This window comes from Atractosteus spatula, chromosome 25 (genome assembly GCF_055471065.1).
Source record: "Atractosteus spatula isolate fAtrSpa1 chromosome 25, fAtrSpa1.hap1, whole genome shotgun sequence".
Taxonomy (NCBI): domain Eukaryota; kingdom Metazoa; phylum Chordata; class Actinopteri; order Semionotiformes; family Lepisosteidae; genus Atractosteus; species Atractosteus spatula.
In genome coordinates, this window is record NC_142730.1 from 7,744,653 (window position 1) to 7,772,028 (window position 27,376).

At 47.7% G+C, this 27,376-nt stretch overlaps 2 protein-coding genes across 2 annotated transcripts; both read left to right on the forward strand.

Moving 5' to 3' along the window:
- The first annotated feature begins 338 nt into the window (after positions 1-338).
- mrpl9 (mitochondrial ribosomal protein L9) lies at positions 339-7,556 on the forward strand. Its single transcript, XM_088905173.1, has 7 exons — positions 339-633; positions 1,567-1,726; positions 1,835-1,959; positions 2,605-2,658; positions 3,532-3,633; positions 4,172-4,255; positions 7,133-7,556. The coding sequence occupies exons 1-7, from the start codon at positions 535-537 to the stop codon at positions 7,277-7,279; spliced, it is 771 nt and encodes a 256-aa protein (XP_088761299.1). The 5' UTR covers positions 339-534; the 3' UTR covers positions 7,280-7,556.
- Positions 7,557-9,519: 1,963 nt separating this feature from the next.
- On the forward strand, positions 9,520-27,035 carry tlr18 (toll-like receptor 18). Its single transcript, XM_088905167.1, has 5 exons — positions 9,520-9,786; positions 13,201-13,324; positions 18,206-19,213; positions 20,888-22,061; positions 22,833-27,035. Exons 3-5 carry the CDS (start codon positions 18,237-18,239, stop codon positions 23,277-23,279), a joined length of 2,598 nt encoding a protein of 865 aa, XP_088761293.1. The 5' UTR covers positions 9,520-9,786; positions 13,201-13,324; positions 18,206-18,236; the 3' UTR covers positions 23,280-27,035.
- Positions 27,036-27,376: the final 341 nt, after the last annotated feature.

Genomic DNA, 27,376 nt, shown 5'->3' on the forward strand with positions numbered 1-27,376 from the left:
GATTCCAAATGAAATTAAATCACCTATGTTATGTTATACTTGGCCTTTTACCAAGTCTTTTACCATAGATCTAGAAACATTTTCTCCAAAACCATGTTCTCGGTGGCAGTAATAGTCCACAGAGTCCAACATATAAAATAATAATTTTCTTTGCTACAGTGTTGGTATGTTGTAAGTGCTCATTTACAAAAACTAAACTAAAAATAGTCACAAAACAAAAATATAAAACTGCCAGCAGCGAAATAAGCAACATCAGTTCTGCCATTGTCAGACAAGTGTCATTTCTGAAGAGGGAAAAAGTCGGAAAGAAACAGGCACCGCATTGGGCGCCTATTGTCGTCCATACTTAGCGTGGGGTCCTTCCTAGTCGGTGTCGCGCTGTGTTCCTACGTTCCACGGTGAACTTGCCTTGCTGCAGAATACACACGCTGCTGGTTTCTCCTTTAATGTCACTGGACGGAACCAGTAACTGTAAGTAAATACAAATCCCGGAGATAGAGGCAGGGAAAAGAGGTAACACGGTGGGAGGACGCCATGTGGGGCTGGAGTCGATGCGCCCTTGACGGTGTGATCCGGGACTTCAGTAAAGTGCTGGTGTCCTCGGTTCGGAGCTTGTCGCAGTCAGTATGCAGGGTAAGTCGATTTTGCGTGTTTTTTTTTGGTTATATATTTTTGAATCTGACATTATTCGAATCTTTATGAATCGCCACGTGGAAATCGACTCGTTTGTTTGCCTTGCTAGTATCGGATGCAAACATTCTGAAAGAAAGCTGCGTCGCACGATGCGTGTAGTTTTGAGTTCCTAATTTTGTTGGCAGCGTATAGCATAAATATTTGGTTCTGGTGGTCGTATTTACAAAAACATTAACAATCGTTTACTTTTCAGATTAGCAGCGTGCATACCCAGAATTCGCCAGGTGATGACTTTACCCCCATATCTTGCACGAAATTAGAGCCTTTTTGTCTCCTGTTATTTCTAACCGTAGTCCACACTGTTAACCAGTCACGTTTTTAACGTGACTGGACTATTCTTTAAGTAATGAATGACGTTCTCTCCATTTATAAATCCAAATACATCAAACCTAAAGTTTAGAACTCCAGCCGTACCAGAATGGCCGTATATACTATGACTCATCTAGAGCTAGAGGGAACGTCTGATTCTCACGCACAAGATGAATCTGGATATTGTAAAATGCTTTCCTCCGTTTTTCTGCTTTGACCATTCACACGCAGTTTGTGAGTGTTATTTTCCAGTAATATGTTTACTTTTTACTGATGTGCTTTTCCCTGTCTCCCAAGAAGTGGGTTCAAAAGTCATGGGAGCCGGAGTTGCAGGCTCCTGTGTTTGCTGATGCCTCGGTATCATTGCAGAAATGGCTGGACAAGATCCCTTAGATCAAGCAACCAGACATGGCGTGGTCACGCCTGCAGCGCAGAAGGAGCTCTCTGTTACAGCTCTTTCTCTCTGTGACGGCAGCTCTAGGCCTCGCCGCCCTGCGGGGTTTCTGAAGCGGTGGCAGCTGTGCCCAGAGCGGTCTGATCGCTGGCTCTTCTATCCCTGTGCAGCAAACAGTGGTCGTGGAGCGCTGGTGGCAGGTTCCGTTGTCGGAAGAGGGACGCCCCCCCAGGCTCCACCCCCGGAGGCACCGGGTGTACCGATTGGTGGAGGACACCAAACACGGCCCCAGGGAGAAGCTGGAGCTCATCCTGACGCAGACAGTGCCCAGTAGGTAGCCGACATCATGCTTGGCACCCCCCCCTCCCCCCGCCGGAGAGCTGTGTTCTGAGAGCTGTGTTCTAAAGAAGCCCCCCGTGGTGTCGTGCTTGTTTGCAGAGCTGGGGGGCCGCGGGGACGTGGTGTTCGTGAAGAAGTCCCTGGGCCGTACCAAGCTGCTGCCCGAGGGCCTGGCCGTCTACGCCTCTCCGGAGAACAAGCAGATGTTTGAGGAGGAAAGGCGGGTGAGGGCGTCTGCCTAGTGTCGTACCAGGGTCGCTGTGAGCCGTGGGCACGCGAGTCCAGCCCTCGAGGGCCGGAATCCAGCAGGGTCTGCAGGTCTCTAAGCCATCAATAGCTCAAGACCTTTAAAAAAAGTGTTAAAGTCATAATCTGATCAATGAAGTCATTAAGAGGTGACCAAAATGGGGGCAAAAACTCCTAAAACACTGTGAACTTCCAGGAGTGGAGTTGTGCACCACTGCTTTAAGTCCTCTGATTGTTCAGATCCTAAGCAGAGGGCACTTCTGTTGTCTCTGTGGCTTCCCTATCACTCCGATTCAGTTAGTTCCTGTTTCTTATTGACTCAGTCCCCTGGAGAGACGAGAAGTACAGTCGAGTGAGTAGCTGTTCTGCAGCCTTGTTACAGTGTCTTCCTGTAGAAGCGCCCTAGAAAGTGCTGCCCTCCTTTCAAGGAGTGCTTCAGAAAATTGAGATCGACATCTGCTTACGTATGGCTTCTTTCTTTCATCAGTCCACTGTATGCACTCATCCTTGCGTTTGGCCCTGCACCCGAACCGGATCGGACTGCCGTGCAGTGGGATTCTGTCGCTGTCTGGAGTGTGGGGGCACAAGTGTCCTGACGCTGTGCTCTTGTTGTTTCTCCGCAGAAACTTTGGGAGGGGAAGCCGGAGGAACGGGTCCAGACGCGCACTGGAGAGCTGGTGAGTGGGCTGTGAGCCAGGCGGGATTCGTCCCGCGTTGCGGAGGTGCTGCACGCTGATACCCCCCCATCTTCTTAGTAGACTGGGACAGCACGCTGATACCCCCCCATCTTCTTAATAGACTGGGACAGCACACTGATACCCCCCCATCTTCTTAATAGACTGGGACAGCACGCTGATACCCCCCCATTTTCTTAATAGACTGGGACAGCACACTGATCCCCCCCCCCAAATCTCCTTAATAGACTGGGACAGCACACTGATACCCCCCCATCTCCTTAATAGACTGGGACAGCACACTGATCCCCCCCCCCAAATCTCCTTAATAGACTGGGACAGCACACTGATACCCCCCCATCTCCTTAATAGACTGGGACAGCACACTGATACCCCCCATCTCCTTAATAGACTGGGACAGCACACTGATACCCCCCCATCTCCTTAATAGACTGGGACAGCACACTGATACCCCCCATCTCCTTAATAGACTGGGACAGCACACTGATACCCCCAAATCTCCTTAATAGACTGGGACAGTACACTGATACCCCCCCATCTCCTTAATAGACTGGGACAGCACACTGATACCCCCCCATCTCCTTAATAGACTGGGACAGCACACTGATACCCCCCCATCTCCTTAATAGACTGGGACAGCACACTGATACCCCCCCATCTCCTTAATAGACTGGGACAGCACACTGATACCCCTCATATCTCCTTGCCACACTGGGACAGTGCCCAGTGCTGGTGGAAGTGGTGAAGAGGTGGTGGGGGGGAGGGGGGGGTGCTTCTGTTGTGGCCCAGCGGGTTCAGGGGGATGCCAGGAGCCCCGTGACGCTGTGTAATCCTGGGGCGTGTCTGTGCCCGCAGACGGTGCAGTATCTGAAGCGTTGCCATTTGGAGGTGGGGATGAAGAACAATGTGAAGTACGAGCTCACCAAAGAGATCGTGTGTCGCCAGCTGCTGAGGAGGGTGAGGCAGAGGAAGATGGGTTTGTCTTTCTGCATTTCTGCAATCAGCTGTCAGATGCTGCTTTTAAAGTACTTTGTTAAAGTTTACCGTGGGGATAATCTCCAAGAAAAACGCTTAGGGGAAGGAGCTTGCCTAGTGAGCAAGACAGCAGCTGCTGTCTATATGGTCGAGCAAGAGCTTCAATCCCACTACTCAGCAGGACAGTTGCTACACCTGGCCTGTAGGGGGAGCTGTGATTTACATGACAGTGTTATTCAATTCAAGTTCTATTGTCCTGCAGAACAATACAACAATAAAAAAAAAATCAACAAAGTCGTGGGGGAAAACAATGCTTCAGGTTATAAGAGAAGAATTTTCCATTGTTTTACAGTGAGGTTGTGGAGGGAGTGTCAGATGTTAATTACTCTGCTAAGGACTACAATTCAAGGGCAGGAATAGGAGGAATTTCAATTTGAAAGGAGCGCGATAGCCTCTCTCCAGGCGTTGTCCTTCTGTCCTCAGTGGGAGGCTCTGCCTGATCTCTCTTTCCCTTCTGCAGCTTGGGGTGTTTGTGCCGCCTCACGCCCTGAGGTTGCCCGATGAGCCTATCACCCAGTGGGGGGAGTACTGGTGTGAGGTTACGGTAGGTCAAATCCCGTGTGTCCTTGATTGGGGGGGTGGGGAAGAGGCTCGGTTCTGGGGGCGGCCAGCGACGGCTGCCTCTCTCTCCCCCGGAGGAACTTCCAGCATCACCTGGCTTTTTTATCTGGAAAGAGCTGGCAGATTGTGTGCGTGCTGTAAATCATTTGCCATCCTTGAATTCCAAGGCAGCTACAGTTCGCTGGAGACGCCAGAATTTGGAAGCGGCACAAAAAGACCAAGTGCCTCTCCAGCTACACGGAGCAGGGAGAGGCTGCCTGGTTTGGTGGGAGTCTGGTTCCTGCAGTCACACAGATCTTATAAACTTTTGCACCGGCTCCTCCAGACACCATGACAAGACAGAGAACTCCACTACAAATCTGACGGGGCACAGCTGAAGGCTGTATTAAAAGGGAACTGCAACTCTATCTTTATATTTTGGGGTTAGAAAGAATGGGCATTGATGAGGGCATTTCAGACCCCAGTGAAAGTAAAATGTACACAGTAACTTGTAAAACCTTCCATTTACCTAAAAAAATAGACTACATTTCCAGATATGTGCAGCACCATGTTTAGCAATTCAGAACAAGGCAACCAAACTTCTTTAATCCAATTAAAAATATTGCTCTCGGCTTCCAGACAGTTTTGCCAACAAATGCTACTTGTTAACTCTGCATGCAGATCACATTGGAACATTTCTGCGGTGAAATATCTGCTGTACAGCCTGTACTTATTCGCTCGTACATCACAGTACATTAGTCGTTACAGGGACTAGTGAGCAGGAAGGGCTGCTTCATGTCACAATTTGCATAAATTCTAGCTCACACCGGTGGCGAGACCTGGGGTTCACGACAAAATGACGACTTACAGTGCTTTCACAAAGTGCACAATTTTGTGCCTAATTCTGAATTTGTAAAAATGTGCGAAACCATCAATTTATTTTGTTACTGAGATTTAATAACTGGTCCGTGAAACTGCAGTTCCCCTTTAACACTCCAACCGTCTTGACAACCTAGTATCTGGAGCAGAAAGGCAGACCCAGACAACTGGCTGTCCCTTCAGTTGCTAAGTTAATAGTATTAAATATTTGAAGAAAAGTATAAGTGTAAGCTTAACAATATTGAGGCTTAAGTAAATATCCAAGAAAACTACAGAAGGCACATGTCTTGTTTAGTCTTAAAAGAAAGCTATTTATAAGACTGATGATGACACGTGCTATATTTCATTATAGTACGCAATGCCAGTAAATTTCAGATATAAAAGAGCGATTTAGATCTCAACCCATGTGAATTTCACTGCCTCTGCAAATTCATTCCCCTTGTGGTCGGACAAAGGTGTTTGATAAATCCGCCCGCACACTTCATTTGGAATGAAATAGTAACCGTACTTGCTATAAAGCAAAAGATCGAGCTAACAGAGTTAAAGGATGCTTGAGGTTCCTGCATTAAATACCCTAAACTATTAAACATGCTTCTTAAAGATGTAATATCTTTATCGGTACATTTCATTTCCATTGAAATACATTTTAATGAGATGATAAGGCCAGGCTTGCATACATAATGTTTATAGCGCCTCCTGCTGGCCGACGTGAGGGCCTGCAAGGATAGTGCAAAGCCAATGGAGCTTGTCCCTCCTGCCGTCAGACTGTTTTCCTAATGTTCCTCTGTGGCAGAGGAGCCCCACCTGGCGCACACCACTTCTGTCTGTGCTTAAGGCTAATTGTACGTTTTCCATTCTGCTCTGACTGGCCAGATTATTAGAACGACACCACTGCATGGGCTGCTGCCAGCAGCAAGACCCCCACTGGATGTCCACCACTAGATGAGGTGGTGGACAGGCCAACCAGTAAAACTGCGGGGGCAGATGGCTCTGTGGCTAAGGATCTGTGCCTGTGGCTGGGAGGTTGCTGGTTCGTATCCCGCGGCCGGCAGAGGAATCCTACTCTGTTGGGCCCCTGAGCAAGGCCCTTCACCCCAGCTGCTCCAGGGGTGCCGTATAAATGGCTGACCCTGCACTCTGACCCCAAGCTTCTCTCCCTGTCTGTGTGTCTCATGGAGAGCAAGCTGGGGTCTGCGAAAAGACACATTCCTAATGCAAGAAATTGTATAGGGCCCAATAAAGTGATCTGATCTTATCTTAACTGGAGACATGCAGCACAGTTGAGGTTTCAGTGAGGGTCAGGGCTTTGGACCCGTAACTGAAAGGTTGTGGGTTCGAATCCCCAGTGAGACTCCCTCCAAGGGTGTTGTTGCACCCTTGAGCAACGTACTTCACTCGAATCATCCCGATAAAATACCCAGCTGCATAAAATGGGTGCCATTTTGGATAAAAGCATCAGCCAGATAAAACACCATGGGGACTGAGATCTGGGGAACTGTGCTGCTGCTGAGAGCCTGTCAAATTGAAAGGGAGTTTCTAATGTTTTGGCCCACCAGTGTGTGTGTGTATATGCATATTCCAAGCAGTCATAAAGCAGAGCGGAAACTGTTTGTCTAGATCTGTTTATAAACCGTGCTGCTTTGAAATTGCCATTGAATAAATATCGCCCAACAGACTGGGCTGTTCCAGTTCCTGCTGGCGGCAGGGTCTGGTAAATAAGCCGGCACCAGGTGCTGGACGGATCCTTGCTTGTTATCTGGTTTTTAAACAAATCTGCATTGAGGAGGGGAGGCATTTCAAAAGAGAAAGGTAAATGTTTGTCTTCAGGTCTCCAGGGGTGGGGTGGGGGTACCTTTGTTTCCCAGGAGTCCTTGTTGTAGCAGCATGCTTCTTTAAAGCGCCCCCCCCCAAAAAAAAAGAATAGAGAGGAGGGGGCCCAGCAGGGAGACGGCAACACCTGAAGTGATCGTTCTGTCTCTCGCTGTTTTTTCCGGGCACGCAGGTGAACGGCCTCGATACTGTCCGCATCCCCATGTCCGTGGTCAACTTCATGAAGCCCAAGACGCGCGCATACAAGAACTGGCTGAAGAAGGAGCAAGCAGAATCCCAGGATTCCAATCAGGATGAGACTGGGAAAGAGGACTCTTGATTGGGATGGTGGTGGGGGGGTCTGCCCTCACCCCCACACCTCCTAGCCCGGTGGCCGTAAACGGGGTACAAGCTTCTTGTGAATACCACCGGCTGGGTACACGGTTATCCGCTTCCGGGTTTGTGTGATGGAGGTCTTGTAAAAGCAGCAGTGCAGTGCTCTAGTCCAGAGGTCCTGTGAAACCACACCGGAAGCAAAGGTCTCATCACCCTGTCAAAATGTGCGCTGTGCAGTTCAGGTCACAACCTCTGAATTAAAAGTTAAAATTGTATCGACCGTGGTTCCTCCTTCATTAGGGGAAGCTGATCCGCCTTTATTTCAGTTTTGATGATGATCTTTGGACTTGCAAACCTTGAAGCTGTTTAAAGCCCGTGTCACAGCTGGCTGAGGAAGTGTGGGCTGGCCGGGGGAAGCTAAAGAGTGTCGCGCAGTGTTCGGAAGCCCCTGCGAGGTGAGCTTTGTCCACTGGAGCCGGCGTAACACTGAAATGCTTCCCCACCCCAGCCTCTGCTCCTCAATTTCTTACCTATTCTTGCAAAGCCCTGGGTCCCTTAAGAGGATGAATGAAAAGATCTCATTCCTGAGTCCAAAAGAACAGGGGAGAGGTGTTGCAATGTTTTGACTGCAGGAAGTGAATTTTATCAGAGCTTCCTGGGCTCTTTGTTTTGTCTTGGCTGATGAGTGCAGTGCTCCAAGAAGAGAGGTCTTTGTTTCTTAGTGTTTTTTTTTTATACAAGAAATGTTCCACCTTCCAGAATTCCACGTCTCGGGACGCGCTGCTTTTGCAATGCAGCTCAATTGTCACGAATTGAGAACTTGGCAGCTACCACGTTCTACCCAAAGATTACACAAAAGGGCGCAGCTCTTGTCCTCGAAGAGGGATGGGTTATTTTTTTCTCTCTCCGCGCACAGCTTCGCCCGAGATCGATCTGTTTTCGTTTCCTGTAAGCTGTGCGGGATGTAGTGTTGACAGGGAGAATACGAGGATCCCGTGTCTCCTTAGAAGTCCCAATTTGTGATGATGAATCTACCAACTGAGGTTTGCAATACGGAAAGATGCTTTTCCAAAACCCTGTGTGCCTTCAGTTTAGGCTTAAAGATTCCCAGGACAGCTCCTAGTCGCTTACAGGAGCGCGGAGGGGATCAATAACTGCAGAAATGTCTGTGCAATAACGCCGTGCTACAGTATATCTTCTTGTAATGCTGACTGTACGGTAGTGATAATGTACGCAACACTGTGAAGGCGCGGTGTATCCCCTTAAAATTATTTACGTGGAACCAGTCGGAAACACGCACCGATCGATACAGAAATTGAAAATGTATGGAAAACGAGCTCCGATAATCCTAACCTCATGGACAAAGTAATCGCTTGGAACACAATTACTTGCGCCACTTTTAGATCTCCGTTATCTATGTAATGGGCCAGACACGGTGGAATTAAACCAACAGCTCAGATAGGGGCTGTGCGCTTTAAAGTATACGTGCGACTCGTGACGCAGCGAATGTACATATGAACATACTGTAAATATACTTACAGGGCTGTTCTGCGTAACAGCTCTTCTCTTAACATCATATTGTTTTTGGGATGTTCAGAGGAAGAGCGAGGATCTCACAAATGGAAATAACAAAAATGAATTATTGCAGTCATAAAATATTGAATTCTTCTGCTAATCCTTGTCTACCCTGTGGAGCGTTAGGAATCGATGCTTAGCGGAGCGCACCCCAGGCCGAAAACTACATTTATAACTTAATTTCACCCGCGTTTATGACCTAAACTTTAGAAGAGAGAGAAATGCTTGTGTAAGCTGCCAAGACGAATGAATAGGTCGACCCCTTTTTTTTATCTGACTTCATTTAATGTTTAATTGGCGATATATGTGTCAATATTTCACTAAAGCTGCGTTCTGCGCCAGTTGTGTTCATTCACTGGCTGGCTAGGAAGTGGTGGTACGACCTGTGTTTTTACTATTGCGTGCGCAAAGGCCCTGTTTTGTACCCTACAGATCGTTTTAAATGATATGCTTAACCGCAGATATCCGCCTCTCAGCCCAGTGTTGATACTTGACGGTCCTTTTCCTTACGCCCTAGTCCGGCTGGAGTCTGCGTCGTTTAGTCCCGGCTGCCGGGAGTAAGTTACTGGCTTCTTATTAGCTGTTTGTCATATCCCCGCCCCTCCCTCGGCCTCGGCGCTTGGCGTCTTTCCAGTCTGGAGTAATAAAATTGAAGCTGACTTCAATTCCGGGCGGTAGGGTTGCATTCCAGTTTTGTGTTTGGGTGGAATAGCACGGCGTGTCTCCGTCTTCGCGGCTACTGACTGTGGGAGGTGCGGAGTCGTTCAGCGGCGCCGCCGCGATAAGTTCTGCGCGCACCTGGAGAAGTTTGCCAGACCTCAAGACGGAGGAGCGCCGACTGGCAGTGCTAGAACACCGTCTTTCCATTTCAGCCGCTGTGCTGAAATGAAAGTCCCTTTCTTTCACCCTCCGAAGGCCGGGGCAGTTCAATTCAAGGTAAGTGAGATGAAGAACCGTTAAACGTGTCCAATTTCTTTTAAAAAATATCCACAAATTAGGTTGCGCAAAGCTGATCGAGACAAAAGCTTGTCAGTGGATAAACGTGAGCTTGCTGTTAAACTTTTGTATTGAGCGTTAAAATAAGCTTTTTTTTAAGAAACGAGCACAGAAGAAATTGTACGAACGGAAGTTTTTATTTACACGATATCTTGAATAGCCAGACTGGGTGCGAGCTGGTTAATATGAGGTTAATTATAAACCTACATGGTCTGCCCAGCAAGCAAGGTTAGAATATTGCTTTTGCTTGGCTGTGTGCTTTTATTGTCAAAAGCCCTGGCGACACCTTATACAATGTAAAAGTCCCGATAGCCGTGCATAAAAACTGATTAGCTTGAGAGGAACAGAACACGATGTGTAACAAAAAAGTCCATCGGAACATATAACGTTTTGCTTTTGCTAAGAGTTTTCTTTTCATTCCTAATTCCTAATACATTCCTAATACGCACCGTGTCTAAGGGCATTTAATGCCATTATTTTCTTAAGAGACAGGTTTATCCAGTTTTTAATTTTACAATCTGAAAAAAATCGCGTTAAATAAGTAAACGTGAGTTTCATGCAACTCGTTAATGAAATTGCAAACAATACTGGTACATCCTGTATGAACAAAACTATATATATATAAGTGACATACTGTATGTTTACATGGGAAGCACACTGCGTACCTATCCGGACTCTTGCAGGAGTGATGCACTTCGCTCATTCAATATTTTGCACTGTCGCCATTGTGGATGTTAGCCACTGTTTAACGCGCGGTATGTCTTATGGCACAGCTGGCTCACTAAATATCAGGGGAATCACTTCTACCTCAGACCCCATGGACTGTTTTCCTCCCTGTTTCTTCCGATTGTGACAGTTGCATTAAACGGGACGTTAAGAAGGTATCGACAGCTTCCCACCAGGCAGATCCTTTTCTGATTCTCCGGTCGGACAGGAGGTTTTAATGCGTCACACGTAACCTGGTTCAATAGCACCTAGGGCATTGAGCAACTCAACATGTCGATCTTGGATGTTGTATGGACCGAATAATATGTATTATGTATGTGTAAATGTAATATGTTTTATTGTTTTTGCTGTTGTTTTTTTTTAATCTGGGCTGCACTGGAGCAAATTCCAATCTTCTTTGTTGACACGGCAATAAAAAGTATTGGATTGAAATTGAATTGTGTTTAATGAGCCGGCTGTGTTGCACTCAATCCATGTTCCTTGAATAGGTGCTCTGTGTGTCCCAGAGAGTCTTGGCGGTCTGGATCGAACTTGGCATGGTCATCCAGCTGTTTCTCGGAGGCATTCAAGGAGGCACATTGTTCCCCCCTCCCACCACCCTCTGCGCAAAGGAGCGCTTCGTGTTCTCCGTTTTCAGTGTACTTCAGTGTAGTTTCCTCTTGTTCTCTCTGGTTCTTGTTGTAAGGAAAGCGATTGATAAGGACCTTCAGATCTTTTAGTTTCAAACAAGCAAACAGGGGAAAAAAATAGCCTCTTTCTGCTTGTGTCCTTTCTACTGTTCGACAGGAGTGCACAGCGCACATTCAGAGCTTCCTTAAATGTGAACAAGAAGCTGAACTGTCTCCCCTCTCATGCAGACAGCGCTTTGGACAGCCTGCCTGTGTTTTCAGGATCAGAGAGGGGATACTCCTCCCATTGGTGTTCCCTGATCTCATTTCCCCACCAGGTCCGAAGCCCAGCTGTGTCAACACGATTACAGGCTGCATTCCTTCCATCACACTGGCTTGGCTGCTGCCAGTGAATCCCAGTGGGCTGCCAGAGCAAAAAGTCATTGCTTTTCAGATTCTTGAGCTAGCACGCCAAGTTTGTTTAAGGCAGTAATAAAAATCTGCCTGTGCAACTTGGACATACATTTAAACTGAGAATCTTAGAGAACTAGATACCAGAAAGCAGAGAGCTGGCATAAGTAAATGGGCTTTGATTTATATTGTATTACAAGACTATAGATTTATAGCAGTAGGAGGCGTGAGAACATCTTACTACGGAGAGTTTATCTGCTTGTCCTATTCCAGTTCACAATATCTGGAAGATTTAGCAAGGTGAGTCGTAGTAAGGGTTTTGGAAATATAGTCAAGACTACACTACGCAGTGGAGGGGGTGTTGATTCATTGCAGAGATCGCATCGTGGGAGTATTACGAGTTTTTAATATACAGTAACATCAGTGTGTGATCGTGACCAGCCAGTGCCGTCGGGGAGCTGGGCGGAGGTCTTGCCGAGCAGCTGGTGAATCTTGCAGAGTGCTGGCAGCTGCCCTTTAGTCGTTATTGTCCAGCTTCGTTGTAGCAACAGGAGATCAGAACCTGGAAAAAAAAACGTTTTTTCAACAAGCGCGTCTTGTGCTGGATCTGGAAGGTCTGGTATGAGGGAGGCAGTGACGCGCTCACGCTAAGAAAGGGAATGTAGCCCCCCTTGCTCGGTGATATTTCAGTTCAATTCTGTCTTTGACGGCAAGATTTCGAGTTGAATTTCCAGCCGGAGGAGAGCCCTGTACACTGCCTTCTCTGCTTAAAAGCACTGTTTGCCTTGACAGTCTCAGAGATGCTGATCTTTGGGACCTCAGACCTGTCCTGTACTGAGTAAGAAGTGGATTATGATCACCATATTAATCTAGAGATTGTGGTCTGTAGCCCCCGATTCTCTCCCTGTTTAATCTGAGAGAAAAACTTGTTACTGCTTGGGAAGCTGCTTGCAGATCCACTGAATTGATTTCCCTAGACTGTAGCATCATTCTGATTTTCCCCAAGAAAACCCAGTGATCATACCTTCACCTTAAATAACAGGATTGTATTTACCTCCCCCCCAATTACAATGCTGGGCTGCTCACACTGTCCTCTTATCTCTTGATTTCAAAAACACTCTTGTCACTGTTGCCTCTCCTCTCTGGCCCTAAAGAACGCATAACCAGATGGAAATGTCACCAGATCTAATCGGCTGTTGTCCTCATTGCCGTCCAGCTGCTAAAGACAAAGCATGAATAAGGATGAAAACTGATTTAGAACACCAGCAGACTTGGCTGTCTCCATGAAGAACACTCCACATTTCATGGAGTTACTGCACGAGAACAGAAGGCTTGATGGGATAGCTTGTTCCACACTCCTACAACCCTTTGTGTAAAGAACTGTCTCATCTTCATGGTTTTCAACCCATACAGTTTCCTCTTGTTTCACTGTTAGGTTTGAAATGAGCTGGTACAGTAATGGCTCTTCCACGTGTCTTTGAGTATGAAACTCAGAATCTTTTAAAACACCCTTGCCTTAAGCCCGTGCAGTACTATGCATTTTCTCCGTTCAGATTTCCACTGATTCAGGGTTTGATGAATGTTTTATTTATTTTTTTCTCCCCTGCAGGTAATTTTTTCTTGGCAGGGTCACACGCCAAGAGAAGAATCCGTGAACGAGGAAAAAAAAAGGCGCAGAGCATGACGCAGCTGAAGAGGAGGTCTGAGTAAGGGGAGAAACAGCAGGAAAAAAGGTGAGTGATCTGCGTTGTGCATAAGAGAGTGCAGACTGTTTCCCTTGGCTGTCATGAGGAAGCTGCTACAACAATCGCCTGTTTTGTAACTTCGGAGACAATCGGGCCTCGTTGTGCTGGCAAGTGTCAGGGAGAGTGGGGTGGGGGCAGTAGATACTGTGACTCCGGGAAAGAGCAGAAATGTTTCTTGTGCAATTGGAGGGGGGGGGGGGGTGTAATTTCTCTGCTGCTGGTGGAAAATTAACCAAAGAAACAAGGAAACACTAAAATACCCAGCGCTTGTGCCAAGACCGTGTTCGACTAAGACTTGGAACTAAATAGGTCTGGCATGAGTTAACCTGAGGCACCAACCTGATTGTTGTGTGTCAGTGTTTTGCCTTGCAGCACGGCGAGGTTGTTGGGTTCCAGTTTTTGTTTTTTGGCACAATAAATGATGCAGAATTTCAGATACGTTAAATAAAATATGGAAATGTCCACAGATCCCAGGTTTTACTGTAGTCCTTTTTATAATAAGCTTGAATATGCTGTCATGAGGTCTGATTTGGATTTAGCCACCTTATTGGAGAATTCTTATTAAAATTGTCAGCGAACAGTGGTTTTGCATGCAAAAGGGCAGAGGTCTTCTGCAAGGCAATGTTCATCTGGCAGAAGCATGACGTACAGAGGGGCTTTAAGTGGATTTAAGGCAGTTCCTGTTTTGGCAGACCTCTAGGAATCTTGGTCTGTCTTGACCCCTGACCTATGACCCCTGCCTCCCTGTGCCTGCCAGCCTAGCTTTAAGGTCAGCCCCAGAATTTTCCTTGCCCCCCGTCCCATCTTCTGCTCTTCGGCGGTTCAATAAGAGTGGTTCTCAGCTCCGCCCTCAGAATCCAGAATGCCGCAGGCCTCTTAAACTTACACAGTACTCCAGGCCACATAAAAGTAAAATTCAGCTGGGTCAGGTTTAGCATGTCTCACTATCTGTTTTAATATGATTCCAAGGTTGATTCTCAGTGGTGTGGAGCTGCTTCAAACCTGGAGTTAAACCCCAAGGAAAGCAGCATGGATCCCCCTGTTTTAGAATATCCATAAAGGATGAGTATCGGGCTGTTTTGACTAAATACTTAATGCAGCAAAGAGCAATACTGGAGGCCCTCTAACAGAAGACTAGATGCCCAGATAGCATATCGTGGGATGAGGGGTAGTGTGAGAAATGTAAAATGTGGGAGGGTTTGGAGGGGTCTGGAAATGTCACTGGAAGGTTGCGGGTTCAAATCCCGATGGGATAGCTGTTCTGTGTAATGGGTAAGAATGTAAGCATCTGCGAAATAAATAGTAAGAAAGTGACCAGCTTTCTTAAAATAAATATGCTCATCACTTGTAACTCAGGGACTTTAAAGCTTTTGATTTGCGAATGAGGTGCCATGGTTCCTTTCAAGCTCTTTATTTTTTTAATAGAGTGGCAATATAGTAAATAAGTGCCTATATAGTAATAGGAGAATTTATCCTGGAGAAGCGGGTTCGGGAATGCTGGGTAAAAAGAAAACCTCTCCTAAAGAGAACCAGGGTTTCATCTCGCAGGCGAAACACTTGGGACGAAAATTGGAAGGAAATAGTTTGGATCAGTCCAGCAAGTTAATTTTAGCTGAAAGAATTGAGTGCCAAAATCCAGGATTCTAGGCTCGTCTGAAATCCATCTGTTTGTCCAGTACAGGGTTGTGGGGGAGCTTGAGCCTATCCTAGCAAGCAACAGGTACAGGGGAGGGTACCCCCTGGCTGGGACGCCAGTCCATCACAGGGCAACACAGACACACACACACACTCACACCAGGGCTGGTTTTCCCTGAAGCCAGTTCGCCTACCAGTATGTCTTTGGCCTGTTGGAAAGAAACTGGACCCAGAGAAAGCCCACAAGAACATGGGGAGAACATGCCAACTCCACACAGACAGCACACCTGGGCCAGAATTGAACCCGGGACCCCAGCACTGCGAGGCAGCAAAGCTATCCACTGCACCCGCTTGTCAGAAATATAACTTTGAATGCTAGTGTTCTGCCCAGGGGACGTACGCTTTGGGTTTCAGACGCATTTGGATCTCAATCTGAAGCATGGGAAAGAAGAGGACAAAGCTTCAGTTTAGAGGGATTTCCCTCCCCTATGTTCCAGTTAGAAAATCTCATTCCTTGTGGTTCTGTGTCGCAGGGCTTTCGATGTGAGAATAGCGATCTCTCCACATCTTGTTTCCCGTTCCTCACCTCACACTATCACATACTCAAGTTCGGACTTTTTCCAGAACATACGTTCACTTTTTACGAGCATTTAACCCAGGGAGTTCGTCATCCGTGATTGTGACCTCTCGCTGTTATCTCTGATGTCTTTGGTTTGCCAGCCACTATGTGAAGGTGATCAGGCACTTTTTCACTCTGGGCCTCAATCACCCGTGAAGAGAGACATTCCACACATGTTTGTCATAGCAGCTCGCAGCTCGCAGCTCGCGCTGAGGAGAGTCTTTGTTTTTTGGCTGGGGATCAGAACGGCAAGCAGAGTTGTTTATACGCACCTTAGCACTCCTTGCCCAGCGCCATTCGAATTCTTTTCTTGGGTTTCTAAATAGCAAGTTTCATGGTGGGAATAGTACTTGATACCCGTCTGATGCGCAGAGAAAGCTAAAACTGAATTTAAACACATGACTGGCTCAAGACGTTTGAGCAGGGAGCTGTCTCAGCATGCATAGGCTGCAAAGAAGCGTGTAAAGATTTATTCCATGCTGAAAGGAAAAGAAAAAAAATGTGCAGGCTTTTGAGCCTTTTTCCAGGTGTCCTTTCAGGTCTTCAGCCATGAAAGGGTCTTCACCGACCACATTTTGAGCTCTCTGACCAGGTGTTAAAAACTAGGTGTAAAAGGATGAGCTCCATCTGTGGTATAATGGAATTAATCTTCCAGGGCTCCCAAACATTACAGCGACCCAATCCTCCAATCAGCACTGAACCTCTGGTACAGGGCGGTGTTAATTTTGAGGGACACGCTTCTCCTCCAATCAGCACTGAACCTCTGGTACGGGGCAGTGCTAACTTTGAGCGACATGCCTCTCCTCCAATGGGCACTGAACCTTGGTACAGGGTGGTGTTTGCTTGTGATGTGTTGCCATGTACAGTTGTGGGGCTTGTAACTATGAGCCGAGATATGAAACACATGCAATTAGCGATTCCAAATTTGGCATTTTAATTGGCATTAAAACAATAATTGGCCACTCTATCCTGTATAAAGAATGAGTCATAAAGACTAACACTTAGTCATTTAAGTAATAGCTGAGTGTTTTGCATTCGCACACTAGTCTTCATTTTAATAATGGGACATAAAAATTAATCTAGCCTTTTCACAAGGCTAAGGAGGGAGTCTGAATAGGTTTTTAACTTTAGCTTTTTCATTTGCCGAATCAGTGTTACCAGCCAGCCATGATAAAAGTCACTATCTTTTCTACCCAGCTGGTATTTGGATGTTTTGCTGTTTTTGTTTTGGGATTTGTTGCGTGTTTTCTGGCTGCTTCATTTTTGCCTGGTAATTACTCCAAGTCTGTGTAACCTGTGTCAACAGTGTTAGAAGAAATAAAGACACAGTCAGCAGTGGTTTCTGGTCTTCTTATTTCCTTCCAAGTGCAAACGCTGTTCAACAACTGTCAGGCTCTAGTACTGCAGTGGATATTTCTGATGGAACGAAATGGAGCTATCTTTCTTTTCAGCCCTCTGGTGCTGGTGTCCCACATGTCTCGAGAAGCATGTTTCTTTGTGGGCATCGCATTAACAAACCACACCTGTTCCAGTCTCCGGGCCTTTGGACTCGGGGTGTCTCTTCGTGCACCAGCCTTGCGCCTGGCTGGCGGTGGGACTGGTCTCCCTCGAGCCCCCTCCGAGCTCGCTCCTCTGTCACCCTGAGAGAGCAGCAGCTGGAGCAGTCCACATGCCTGCCACCTATTGCCTTACCTTTTTTTTTCGTTGTTGTCTCAGATTTTTTTTTCTCGGGGGGGGGGGGTGTTTTGCTCAGAATCCCGCTCTGAAAACGATTCCTGCGTGCCTCCTTCTGGAGGGAGTGCAGGCGCACAGGCAGCAGGGATGAAAAGGGGGCTGTCGGACCTGACTGCAGTCTGGCGTTCACTCTTGTATAAACACTGGGAGTTAAATGGGTGTTGTTGTTATTCTGGTGAACAAGAAGTGGAAAGCAGATGAGTCTCCTTTAGGAACAAGTAATAGGTTTATTCCAGGCTGAAAAAAGAAGTTTCTTTCTTCTTTTTTCAGCCTGGAATAAACCTATTACTTGTTCCTTTGCAGCCTTCGCATGCTGACGCAGCTCCCCACCTGAGTCTCCTTTAGACTCCCTTCCTCCACTGGACCTGGTAGAAGGCTATGGGCACACACCTGGACAAAACCTGGGGTTCGTACTCCAGGTCCTGCAAGTTTCTGGTCCAGCCCAGGTCTCCATTTCAAAACAGAATCCCTAATTGACTCAAGAAGGGGATTAATTGGAACACAGCGTGTTCCATACTAAAACTGGTACTGTTTCGTAAAAATATTGCAGTTTAATAGACTGCATTTCAAGAAGTAACACAGAATTCCAAACCTTGGGGTAGAAAAAAAAATTCCAATCAACTTGTTAGTTTGTTTTTCCTGTTACATTGACACCTTTGCCAAAGCTGACTCGCTCGCTGACTTGGCTCTCGCAGAAGCTTTCAGCGGGTCATCGCGAGGTCACATTTCTGTTCATAACCAGGGGTTCAGAACAGGGGCTCCTGCCGGTGATGATCAATAAACAGCAGAGGGCTTGAGGAAGGAGCGCAGAGGGACATTGCTTATGCAACTCTTGGCAACCATATTTTATTTTTATGCCCGTTCTGTGTCTTCATCCACAGATCTAAGAGAACAATGTGAAGGCAGACCCCGATGTCGAGCTCCCTGAGAGTGACTGCATTGGCGAACCTTCTCCTGTGCGTCTGGGTGACCTTGGTCACCGTGCCAGCCACTGCCGGTCAGTTCCCCTGCCCCGTGTCGGATGGCGTGTTTGCGAACTGCAAGGGCGCCAATCTGCAATGGGTACCAGCTGGCCTCCCCCGCTCTCTAGAGGTCCTGGACTTGTCTTACAACAGGCTGCGGGCCATAAGGAGGGCCGATTTTGCCCACCTCTCCCGCCTGCGGGATCTCAGGCTGCAGTACAACAACATCTCCCACATCGAGGACGGGTCCTTCGTCTTTAACGCCCTGCTGGAGCACCTCAACATCTTCAACAACTCCTTGAGGGCCATCCCCCACAAGGCCTTGCAGCCCCTCGTCAAGTTGAGGTCCCTGGAGATGTCCAACAACCTGTACGCCCAGGCCACTCTTGACGATGTCTTCTCCGCCTTCACCAGTCTTGAGAGTCTGTCTCTGGGAGGTCCTCTGGTCCAGAACTTGAGCCGGGGAGACTTCCGAGCCTTGCAGAAGACCCGGTTGGGCAAGTTCGCCATCAAGGCGGGGACCAGCTTAGTTCATTACGAGTCTGGGACCCTGGCGGGCATCCAGACCCGCGAAATGTGGCTTGACATCGCTCTGGATGACAGGCCTGAGATTTTGCCCAACATTCTGCGGGACTTTGCCGGGAGTAGTTTTGCACGCCTCCGCTTCCGAAACCTCTTTGAGTTTAAGTATTACACGGGAACAGAGGACATTTTCCTGGGGCTGAGGGCTATAAAGACTAACAAGCTGGTGTTCTACCGGGGCAAGTTCAATGAGAACCTCTTAAGGATGGCTCTCCTTAACATTCAGGGCTCACAGATTAAAGGCCTGGAGCTGGTGGCTGTTGACTTTGCGCGTTCACCCAGTTTCGTGGATAATGGCACTGGATCCAGCGTGACAGACCTTTCCTTGGATGAACTGGTTCTCTCGTAAGTTCTTTGCCAGGGTTGCTTCAGAGTCGCCAAGAGTGGCGAGAGTGTGGAACGAGCTGCCCAGCCATGCTGTGGAAGCTGATATCCCGTGTTCCTTTAAATAGCAGCTGGATGAGATACTCGGTTCAATTAACTACTAACAGGTTTGCTGGCCCAGATGACCACCTAGTTTGTAACTGTGAACACTTACATTGTTGAATTTCTCTGTCACACACTTTAACAGATGACCACCTGTTTCCCTATTCTTAATGATGTCTTGCTGAATAATTTAGAGGGATCAGAAAAATAACACAAAAGGGAAAAAGGTAGCTTCACAAATATAAACAGTCCCTTTCTTGAGGTCCTGTAAGCACCAGCTGAGTTTCCAATATGCAGATTGCAAAAAGATGTTCTCTTGATAAGCAAGGTGGATACAGCAGGTTCCTGTCTGCTTTTGGTCTTCTTGATTTTCACCAGTTTTGACACTCTTAACAGGTTACATCCCCTCACCTGAGTGCATCAGTCATGAATCATAAATTAATCAAAATGACGCCAGCAACTTTTCATCGATAACCCTCAAGATTTTTCTGACAACCCAAAACTAGACTAGATAAGCTAGAAAAGTATCTTTTGAAGCTGACTGTATTTCGGATGTGGCTTAATCTAAAATTACTTTGGGAATGTTATCTTTCCATGCTGCTTCTGAAAAGGGTAAAAGTGTGACGTTGTCGTGTCTGAAACTGGTTTCAATGTACATGAAAGGAACGATTGTGATCATTTTCTTCTACTTTCCATCTCTTACTGGTTTTTGTGAGTAGCCTCCTTAAAATTAGGAGTTAATGCTGCACTATGCAATGGTTTATTCAACCTCTCTCTTTCACAAGTTGGAACTTGTCTGGTCTTGAGAAAAGATTCTCCACCCTATAAGTGAAGCTGTAACCATCAGCACTCTGTTTTGAACGAGGACATTCTGGTCAAGAGCCCCTTTCGACACACGAATTGTACACATTCACATAATATAGCATGTATATATATATTATATGCGATATTGTATAGCGCCTTTAAAGGTGGCTTCTCAAAGCGCTTTACAGAATGACAACAACAATAAATAAAAGAAAACACCAGATAAAACACAATTACAATATACAGAGGAGACAGTAGATGGTGGTAACAAGTATACTAGGAGCAGAGGGGTGAAGAATGGAACCAGTTCAGTAAAGGCTCTTCTAATGAAGAAGGTTTTGAGTCTGGATTTGAAGGAGTTTAGAGAAGGTGACTCTCTGATATCCTTGGGCAGAGAGTTTCAGAGCTTGGGGGCATAACAGGAGAAGGCCCTGTCACCCATAGAGTATAAACGGGCTTGGGGGACAGTTAGGAGACCAGAATTAGAAGGTTGCGAGGTGGGGAGTAGGGCGATAATAGTTCAGACAGGTACTGAGGTGCCCAGCCATGCAGAGCCTTATAGGTGAGCATGAGGATTTTAAAGTCCACACAGAATTTGACAGGAAGCCAGTGCAAGGACTCCAGGATAGGAGTAATGTGATCACTTGCACTAGACCTGGTCAGGATTCTGGCTGCTGAATTTTGGACATACTGCAGCTTGTTCAGAGTAGATTTAGATAACTCGGAAATGGTTCAGTTCTCGATGCTAATGTGGCTAACGAGCTGGGGTTTTTTTTTTTACCTTCACAGCGACATCAGCAACCCGGACATCCTGCGCTTTGACTGGCGCTTCACCTGGTTCAGCAAAGTCCGCAACCTGACCATCAGGAACGTCAACTTCAACTTCGTGCCGTGCGATGCCTGGGACGAGCTGAGGAACGTGGAGGTCATGAACATCGACAACAACCGGCTGCGGGACAACTTCCTGTACAACCAGAGGTGCATCTACAAGGACTCCATGCCCCGCCTCAGGAATTTCGATGCCAGCGCCAACGAGCTCACCAGCCTGAGTACGCTGGCAGCGCTCATGGCCGAGTGGCGCCAGCTCAAGGTGCTGGACCTCAGCTACAACAAGCTTGGCTCCCTGGAGGAGTCCTGCACCTGGAGGCAGAACATCACCAAGATGATCCTGCACCACAACACCTTTGACCGCAGTGTCTTGGACTGTTTGCCCACCACGCTGGAGTACCTGGACCTGTCCTACTCCAGCCTTGACCAGCTGGACTTGAACTACTTCCAGAAGGCCACCAGCCTCCGGGAGCTCCTCCTCAGCGACAACAAGATCAAGTTCATCCCTTCCGGCTGGAGCAGCCCCAGCCTCTGGTCCCTGGTGGTGGACGGGAACTCCTTCGGCCTCATCAACACCGGCTCCTTCCACAACATGCCCAGCTTGGCTTCGCTGAGAGCGGGCAACAACCCTTACCACTGCACCTGTGACCTCCACCACTTCTTCCAGGAGACCCTCGCCAGAGGGACGGTCAACATCACCGACTGGCCGGACGACTACATCTGCTACCACCCCGAGCCTTTGCGGATGACCTCCGTAGACAGGTTTTCGCCTGGGCAGCTGGCCTGCGACGTCAGGCTGGTGGTCGCAATCTCGGTGGTCATCACTGCCATCGTGGTGCTGGTCATCGTGCTGCTCTGCTACGCCTTTGATGTGCCCTGGTACGCCAAAGCCACCTACCAGATCCTAAGGGCCAGGTATCGGGCTAGACAGGAAGGAGACCTCTTGGGGCGGGACTTCGCCTACCATGCCTTTGTCTCCTACAGCCACTCGGATGCAGAGTGGGTGCGGGATCAGCTCCTTCTCCGCCTGGAGAGCTGCGAGCCCCCTTACCGCATCTGCATCCACGAGAGGGATTTCATGCCGGGGAGGTGGATCATTGACAACATCATCGAGAACATCGAGAACAGTCGCAAGGTAGGGGGCAACCTTCTCGTCCCTCTCCGCATACGTCACGCTCGGTTCTCCTGCTCCGTTTTCAGAGCTCCCCAGTCAGAGGCATTAACCTGAAACCTTGGTTTGTGGGGGAAGCAGGTCCTGGGTTGGCTCGCTCTTGCAGAAACCCATTTTCCCGGAAGAGTTCTCTAACCAGGGTGATAGGAAGTGGTAGGGGGAAGTATTTAAGTGGTGCGCAGCCCTAAACGCCTCGGGCTTCTACTGTGAGCTTCAGAGAGTCGGCCGCTCCAGCTGGAGCTTTCCACACAAGTAACAATCGCAGTAATTGTAATAGTTTGAGGCTGAAGTTGTGTACTGAATAAAATCAGTGACCAAGCTTAAAATGGACATCACTTTGACCACCTGTCTAGTCATTCCCTGTATGTATTGTAAAAGTAACATTTTTTCTGTTATTTCTTCCTTATCAGTTAGTTTCATTTCCAGATTTGCAATTATTAATCCAGCTCCAGAGCAGACTGGAAAATGATTAACTTACTATTGTTTGGGGTTTTTTCCATGAAAAGCATGTAGTCTCACCATTCCTAGAAACCAGCAAACATCTAAGAACATTATGTTGTACGAAGAAAAACATCTAAACTTGGAAAAGGAACAAGGCTTAGAGATTTTCTTAATCACCTGACTCTGATGACATGACATTACACAATAGTTTGGGAGTGGAACAGTTTTCCACTTACTCTGTTATGTTAGCAGTTCTGTCCATGAAACTCCCCCCTTGTCCTGCTTGTCTCCAAGGTCATCTTCGTGCTGTCCCACCACTTCGTCAACAGCGAGTGGTGCAACTACGAGCTGTACTTCGCCCAGCAGAGAGCCATCGGGAAGACCTTCCAAGACGTCATCCTGGTGGTCAAGGAGGCCATTGACCCCGACTCCTTGCCCAGCAAGTACTGCAGGCTGAAGAAGATGCTGAGCACCAAGACCTACCTGGAGTGGCCGGAGGAGACCCAGAAGCACGCCTTCTTTTGGGCCCAGCTGTGCAGCGTCTTGGGCAAGCCCACACTCCGGGGTGAGAGGCAGGGGAGCCGGAAGGACAGGTCCCCATCCTCGGATTGGGAGCTGATGACAGAGCTCCCCCTAGAGGAGGGAGTGGTGCCTAGCGGCCGAGCGGAAGCTGCAAGTGTCTCTCAGAGTGTGGCTGGGGAGCTTGACAGTGGGCCCCCGGCTGTCCAAGTTTCTGTGTGACAGCAGACGTTTTGACTTTCAGCACTGTGTTTGTGCTCTCCGGCAGCTTTCTGGGACCTAATTTTGTATGATTTTTGTTTGTTTTTTTCATTGAGGTATCAATCTGTTTTAAGTATAGCATTGAAGCATACAATACAATAGTATAGCTTACAGACTTTGCAGGAGAACCATCTCAACTGCTGGTTACATTAATACAAGGAAGATGACTTCTCAGACTTTGCATATAACATTTTATGACCTTCGCTACTGATTTTTTTTTGTGAAGAAATCCTATTCGCATTACTACCTTGCAGTCTGATCGCTTCATATCTCAGAAGCAAGGCTAGGCCTGGTTAGTTCCTGGGTGAGAGACCATTAAGGAAAAGACGTGGCTGCTGCACTGGGGTGTTGGTTGACCAGTAGGTGGCGCTTTTCCTTCTGGATCAGAATATCCAAACAAGTATCCCGGAGTGATGACTGGACTGGGGACATTGTGCTGTTGGAGGTGCTGTCCTCCAGATTGTATGTTGATTATTGAATGTCCCGCGGTGCTGTTAGTAAGGGTTGCAATCCCTCTTTGAGCCTGCTCAGTCTGGTCTCCCTTAAGTTCCTCCTTCATTCAGCTGATGAAGAAATTTCCTTAGTTCTCTGCCAGTTCTGCTGAGACTAATGACTAAAGAATGAGGGGACCTATTTTACTTAAATGTTATAAGTATTCAAAATCGGACCTGCTCACAATCAACACTGACATGTGAGCCAGAGGGGCCAAGTGGAAGCTACAGGTCACTTTAAACTCGGAATGGGACTCTTTACACCAAGGGTTGTGGGAGTCTGGAGCAAGTTATACTTTTGAAGCTGCTAGCCTGGTTTCCATGAAGACAGTTCTGCTACAGATGAATGAGCGACAAGCGACGCAGCGAGCGTGCTGGTCTGAATGGGCGCTTGGTGCTTTTGAGCCGGGGGCCTCAGGGCTCTGAGGTCTTGCTCTGTGCTGATGCTGGGGGTCTTGCAGGAAGGGACCACACTGAGTGTTACCATTCAGGAACGTTGGGTGTTGAATGAGCAAAGGTTGAGAGCCCTTCCCATGTGGACACGTAAGATGTTTGAGGATCCAGCGTGCCTCTTCCTCAGACAAAGAGAAGAATATGGTCGGCGGTATTGGTGCTCCGCTCCTCGGGACCCAGGGTGCGAGCCGAGAGTGACCTGCGGGCTGCACTGTGTGGCTGTGGTGAAGTGTGGCGAGTGCCATTAAAATGAACGGGTGTCTCGGTGACGTGCCCTTGCTGCCAGAGGCCAATGTGCTTGAGCTGGAGGGTTGTAGTTCCTGTCTTCTCCTGTAGGCCCCTGTCCTTACTCATCCTGCAGGCTGTAGCTCAGAGAGGCACAAGCGATATAAAAAGTACAGCTGGCCTCATGACATCCGGTGCTGATTTCAGGAAGTATTTCTCTTTCCTTTCAACAGTTGTTTTTAATTTAGCCAGATTTGGTGAGGATAAAGTTTTCCAAATTTCTCTCCCTCTGTTTAAGCTTCTTCTAAATCCGGTTCAACTGTCAGGGTTCTTCTAAAAGCTTTTCACCTACATTGGTCCCAACCCCCCCACTCCCCATCTTTCAAAAGTATGTCAAGTGAGATATTCGTGTTTTTTTTTCCCTGCTTTGAAATGTTTACTGATTGATTATGGGGAAAGTGGAGAAATTTTGCTTGAGAGCAAAAACAAATCCTTTAGATTGGCAAATCGGCGACAGCCGGACAGGTTTGTGTCTCTGACTGGCCTTACAGCTGAACTTTAAATAGTACAAGAAAATCAGAGTAAATGACGAGCAGGCCTTGATGTCCATCACTGAAAATACAGTTCTCAGTGAAGAAGACCCAAAGCTGTACAGTCTAGCCCAGTGGTGCCCGGTGACCCGCCAGCTCCTGCTGGGTTTGGTTGCAGCCGAGCTCTCAGTTCCACAGACAAACCCTTCGTTGACTTAATAAGAATAAGATGAATTTGAGCTGTGTGTTCCCAGCTCTTACACAATGTTGTACTTTGTAACTGAAATAAAACCCCAAACTTGTGAGGAGTAACAAAATGCAAATATTCCAATTAAGCAGCTGCTCAATTAAGGTCTCAATTATCTGAAGAAGGTGGGCTGGAATGAAAACCAGTAGGTGTGGGGGTCACCAGAACCAGGATTAGGAGCCATTGGGGTAGAGCAAGCGTCTCCACCTCATTCCGTTTAGCCTTTCTTGCCTGTTTCTAAAGGTCAGGAACACTTGGACGTCTTTCAACGCAGTACCTAGCTGTCTGTCAGATCCCTTTTTTACAAGTTTATTTCTTTAATTCCAAGATTCCAGGCGATGGGTGGGGTAGGCTGAATTGTTCCAAGGCTGCATGCTTGAGTTGTGAGAGTAACAAGGCTGGTCCTGTCAAGCAGGCAGTTGGCAATGAAGGGCACATTATTGAGCTCATTATAAAATTTGTGCAAATGGTACAGTATGTGTGCTTGCGGTTGGGTTTGGTTCCTCTTAGACATTGTTTTTTCTGTTACGTGAACACATTCGCCAAAGCTGACTCAGTATTCCGTTAAAGGCAGCTCCTAGTAGCTGTGTTCCCAAACTGGGGAGGGAAGTGAAAACAGATTGGAGGGCTGAAGTCAATAAATGTGCCTGATTTTGGACCCATCCAAAATGGTTTCAGGGGCTCAGCCAGAAAAGCCGCTCGCTTGGAGGTTTGTGGCCCAGCCATCGCGGGTTCGAGACTGGTTCACACGATTGCATGCTACCATTGGCATTAGGCGGTGAGCGCGCTCTCTGAGCTCTCGCCAACACGGCAACTTCCCAGCTGCCTCCAGGATTGCGGTGATGTCACTGAGGGACGCACCTCTCCTCCAATCAGGGCGCACTCCCCTGTCAGGCACCACAGAGCTGCCAACATGTCTCCAGGCCAAGGAGAGTCCGATTGGAGGAGCCAGTCTGCACATCCTCAACATCCCGGGCTCCCTGTCCCGTGCCAGAGTCTCACAGGAACTGGCAAGTCCAAACTGGGTGGATGTAAAATTAAAGCTGTTCAAATGAACTCCTACTGTGAATGTTGTGTCCTAGAAGTGTTATACTTGTGCACTGACCATGATTTTCTTGTGTTTCGGGTAAAATATGTTTTTTTAATCCATGCAGTCGTTTACTGGGGTTAGGTTTTGTAATTAATTAATAATGAAACAGGGATGGTAGCCGGTGGATTTTGCCACACCTGGTGATCTGCAGCTATAGAAGCAGCACCAGGTTTTGTTGACAGCTGTTACCCCTTTCTTTTGGGGGTGCACGACACCTTTGTGGAGCGCCAAGGCTGGTTGGGTCGCTGGAAACTCTGGGTTTTTTTGGTGCCGGTTCTGTTGGGGCAGCTCGGCCTCCTAACTGAATGGAGTGGCAGTGAAGGGACCGGCCCCACTATGGGGCGCCAGCTGCCAGCCAGTCAACCCGACCGCGCAGTCAGGGCAGGGCAGCCCCCCTGCGGGACGAGCTGCTTTCAGAGAGCTGCTCCATCAGATGCTCAATGTGCAAGCTGGAGTCACCTGCCTGCTCCCCCACCCCCCAGAAAAAGCCCCCCGGCAACTTCAAGTGGGTGACGACAAATAAAAATCCACAGCGTGCCTTCAGGTTGCCTTGGCACTAAGAGGGGGGCAGAGTTCTGTCGCTGTGCCCATGCATGCCTGGGTATCACCCCCTTCTGTTGAAACGATATCACCTACGGGTGAATTTATGTGTGTAAATTAAACATCTTGCGTTACCTCTGATCTTTTTCGGGGTTTTTTTCTCTTCTTTCCCAAGAAAAGAGGCAAGATAAAAGATACCCCACGTGAACAGAAAATGAAAGAGGGGAGGGCTGGGCAGTTAGTGAAGGAGTGGGACTCTGGGGGTGCTCACAGGTTTTGATGTTAGTGAGGTGCACTTTATAGGGACAGTGAACCCCCCTTGTCTCACCCCTTCCCTAGCATTGTAAAAATGGAGTGTTTTGCTGCCTTTGTGAAGCGTGTGACCACTAAGATGCCCAAGTGCATTTAAGTTAAAAAAGTTTAGACAGTCCTAACACTCAGCCTTAGCTTGTTTAATGAATAGGCACACTCATCACACAATC

Excerpts from the sequence above, each read along its gene's own strand:
- tlr18 (XM_088905167.1), top strand. The coding sequence starts at position 18,237 with ATGTCGAGCTCCCTGAGAGTGACTGCATTGGCGAACCTTCTCCTGTGC. Across the intron at positions 19,214-20,887 it reads TTGGATGAACTGGTTCTCTC|CGACATCAGCAACCCGGACA; the intron begins GTAAGTTCTTTG and ends TTACCTTCACAG. Across the intron at positions 22,062-22,832 it reads ACATCGAGAACAGTCGCAAG|GTCATCTTCGTGCTGTCCCA; the intron begins GTAGGGGGCAAC and ends CTTGTCTCCAAG.
- mrpl9 (XM_088905173.1), top strand. The coding sequence starts at position 535 with ATGTGGGGCTGGAGTCGATGCGCCCTTGACGGTGTGATCCGGGACTTC. Across the intron at positions 634-1,566 it reads TGTCGCAGTCAGTATGCAGG|CAAACAGTGGTCGTGGAGCG; the intron begins GTAAGTCGATTT and ends ATCCCTGTGCAG. Across the intron at positions 3,634-4,171 it reads GTCGCCAGCTGCTGAGGAGG|CTTGGGGTGTTTGTGCCGCC; the intron begins GTGAGGCAGAGG and ends TCCCTTCTGCAG.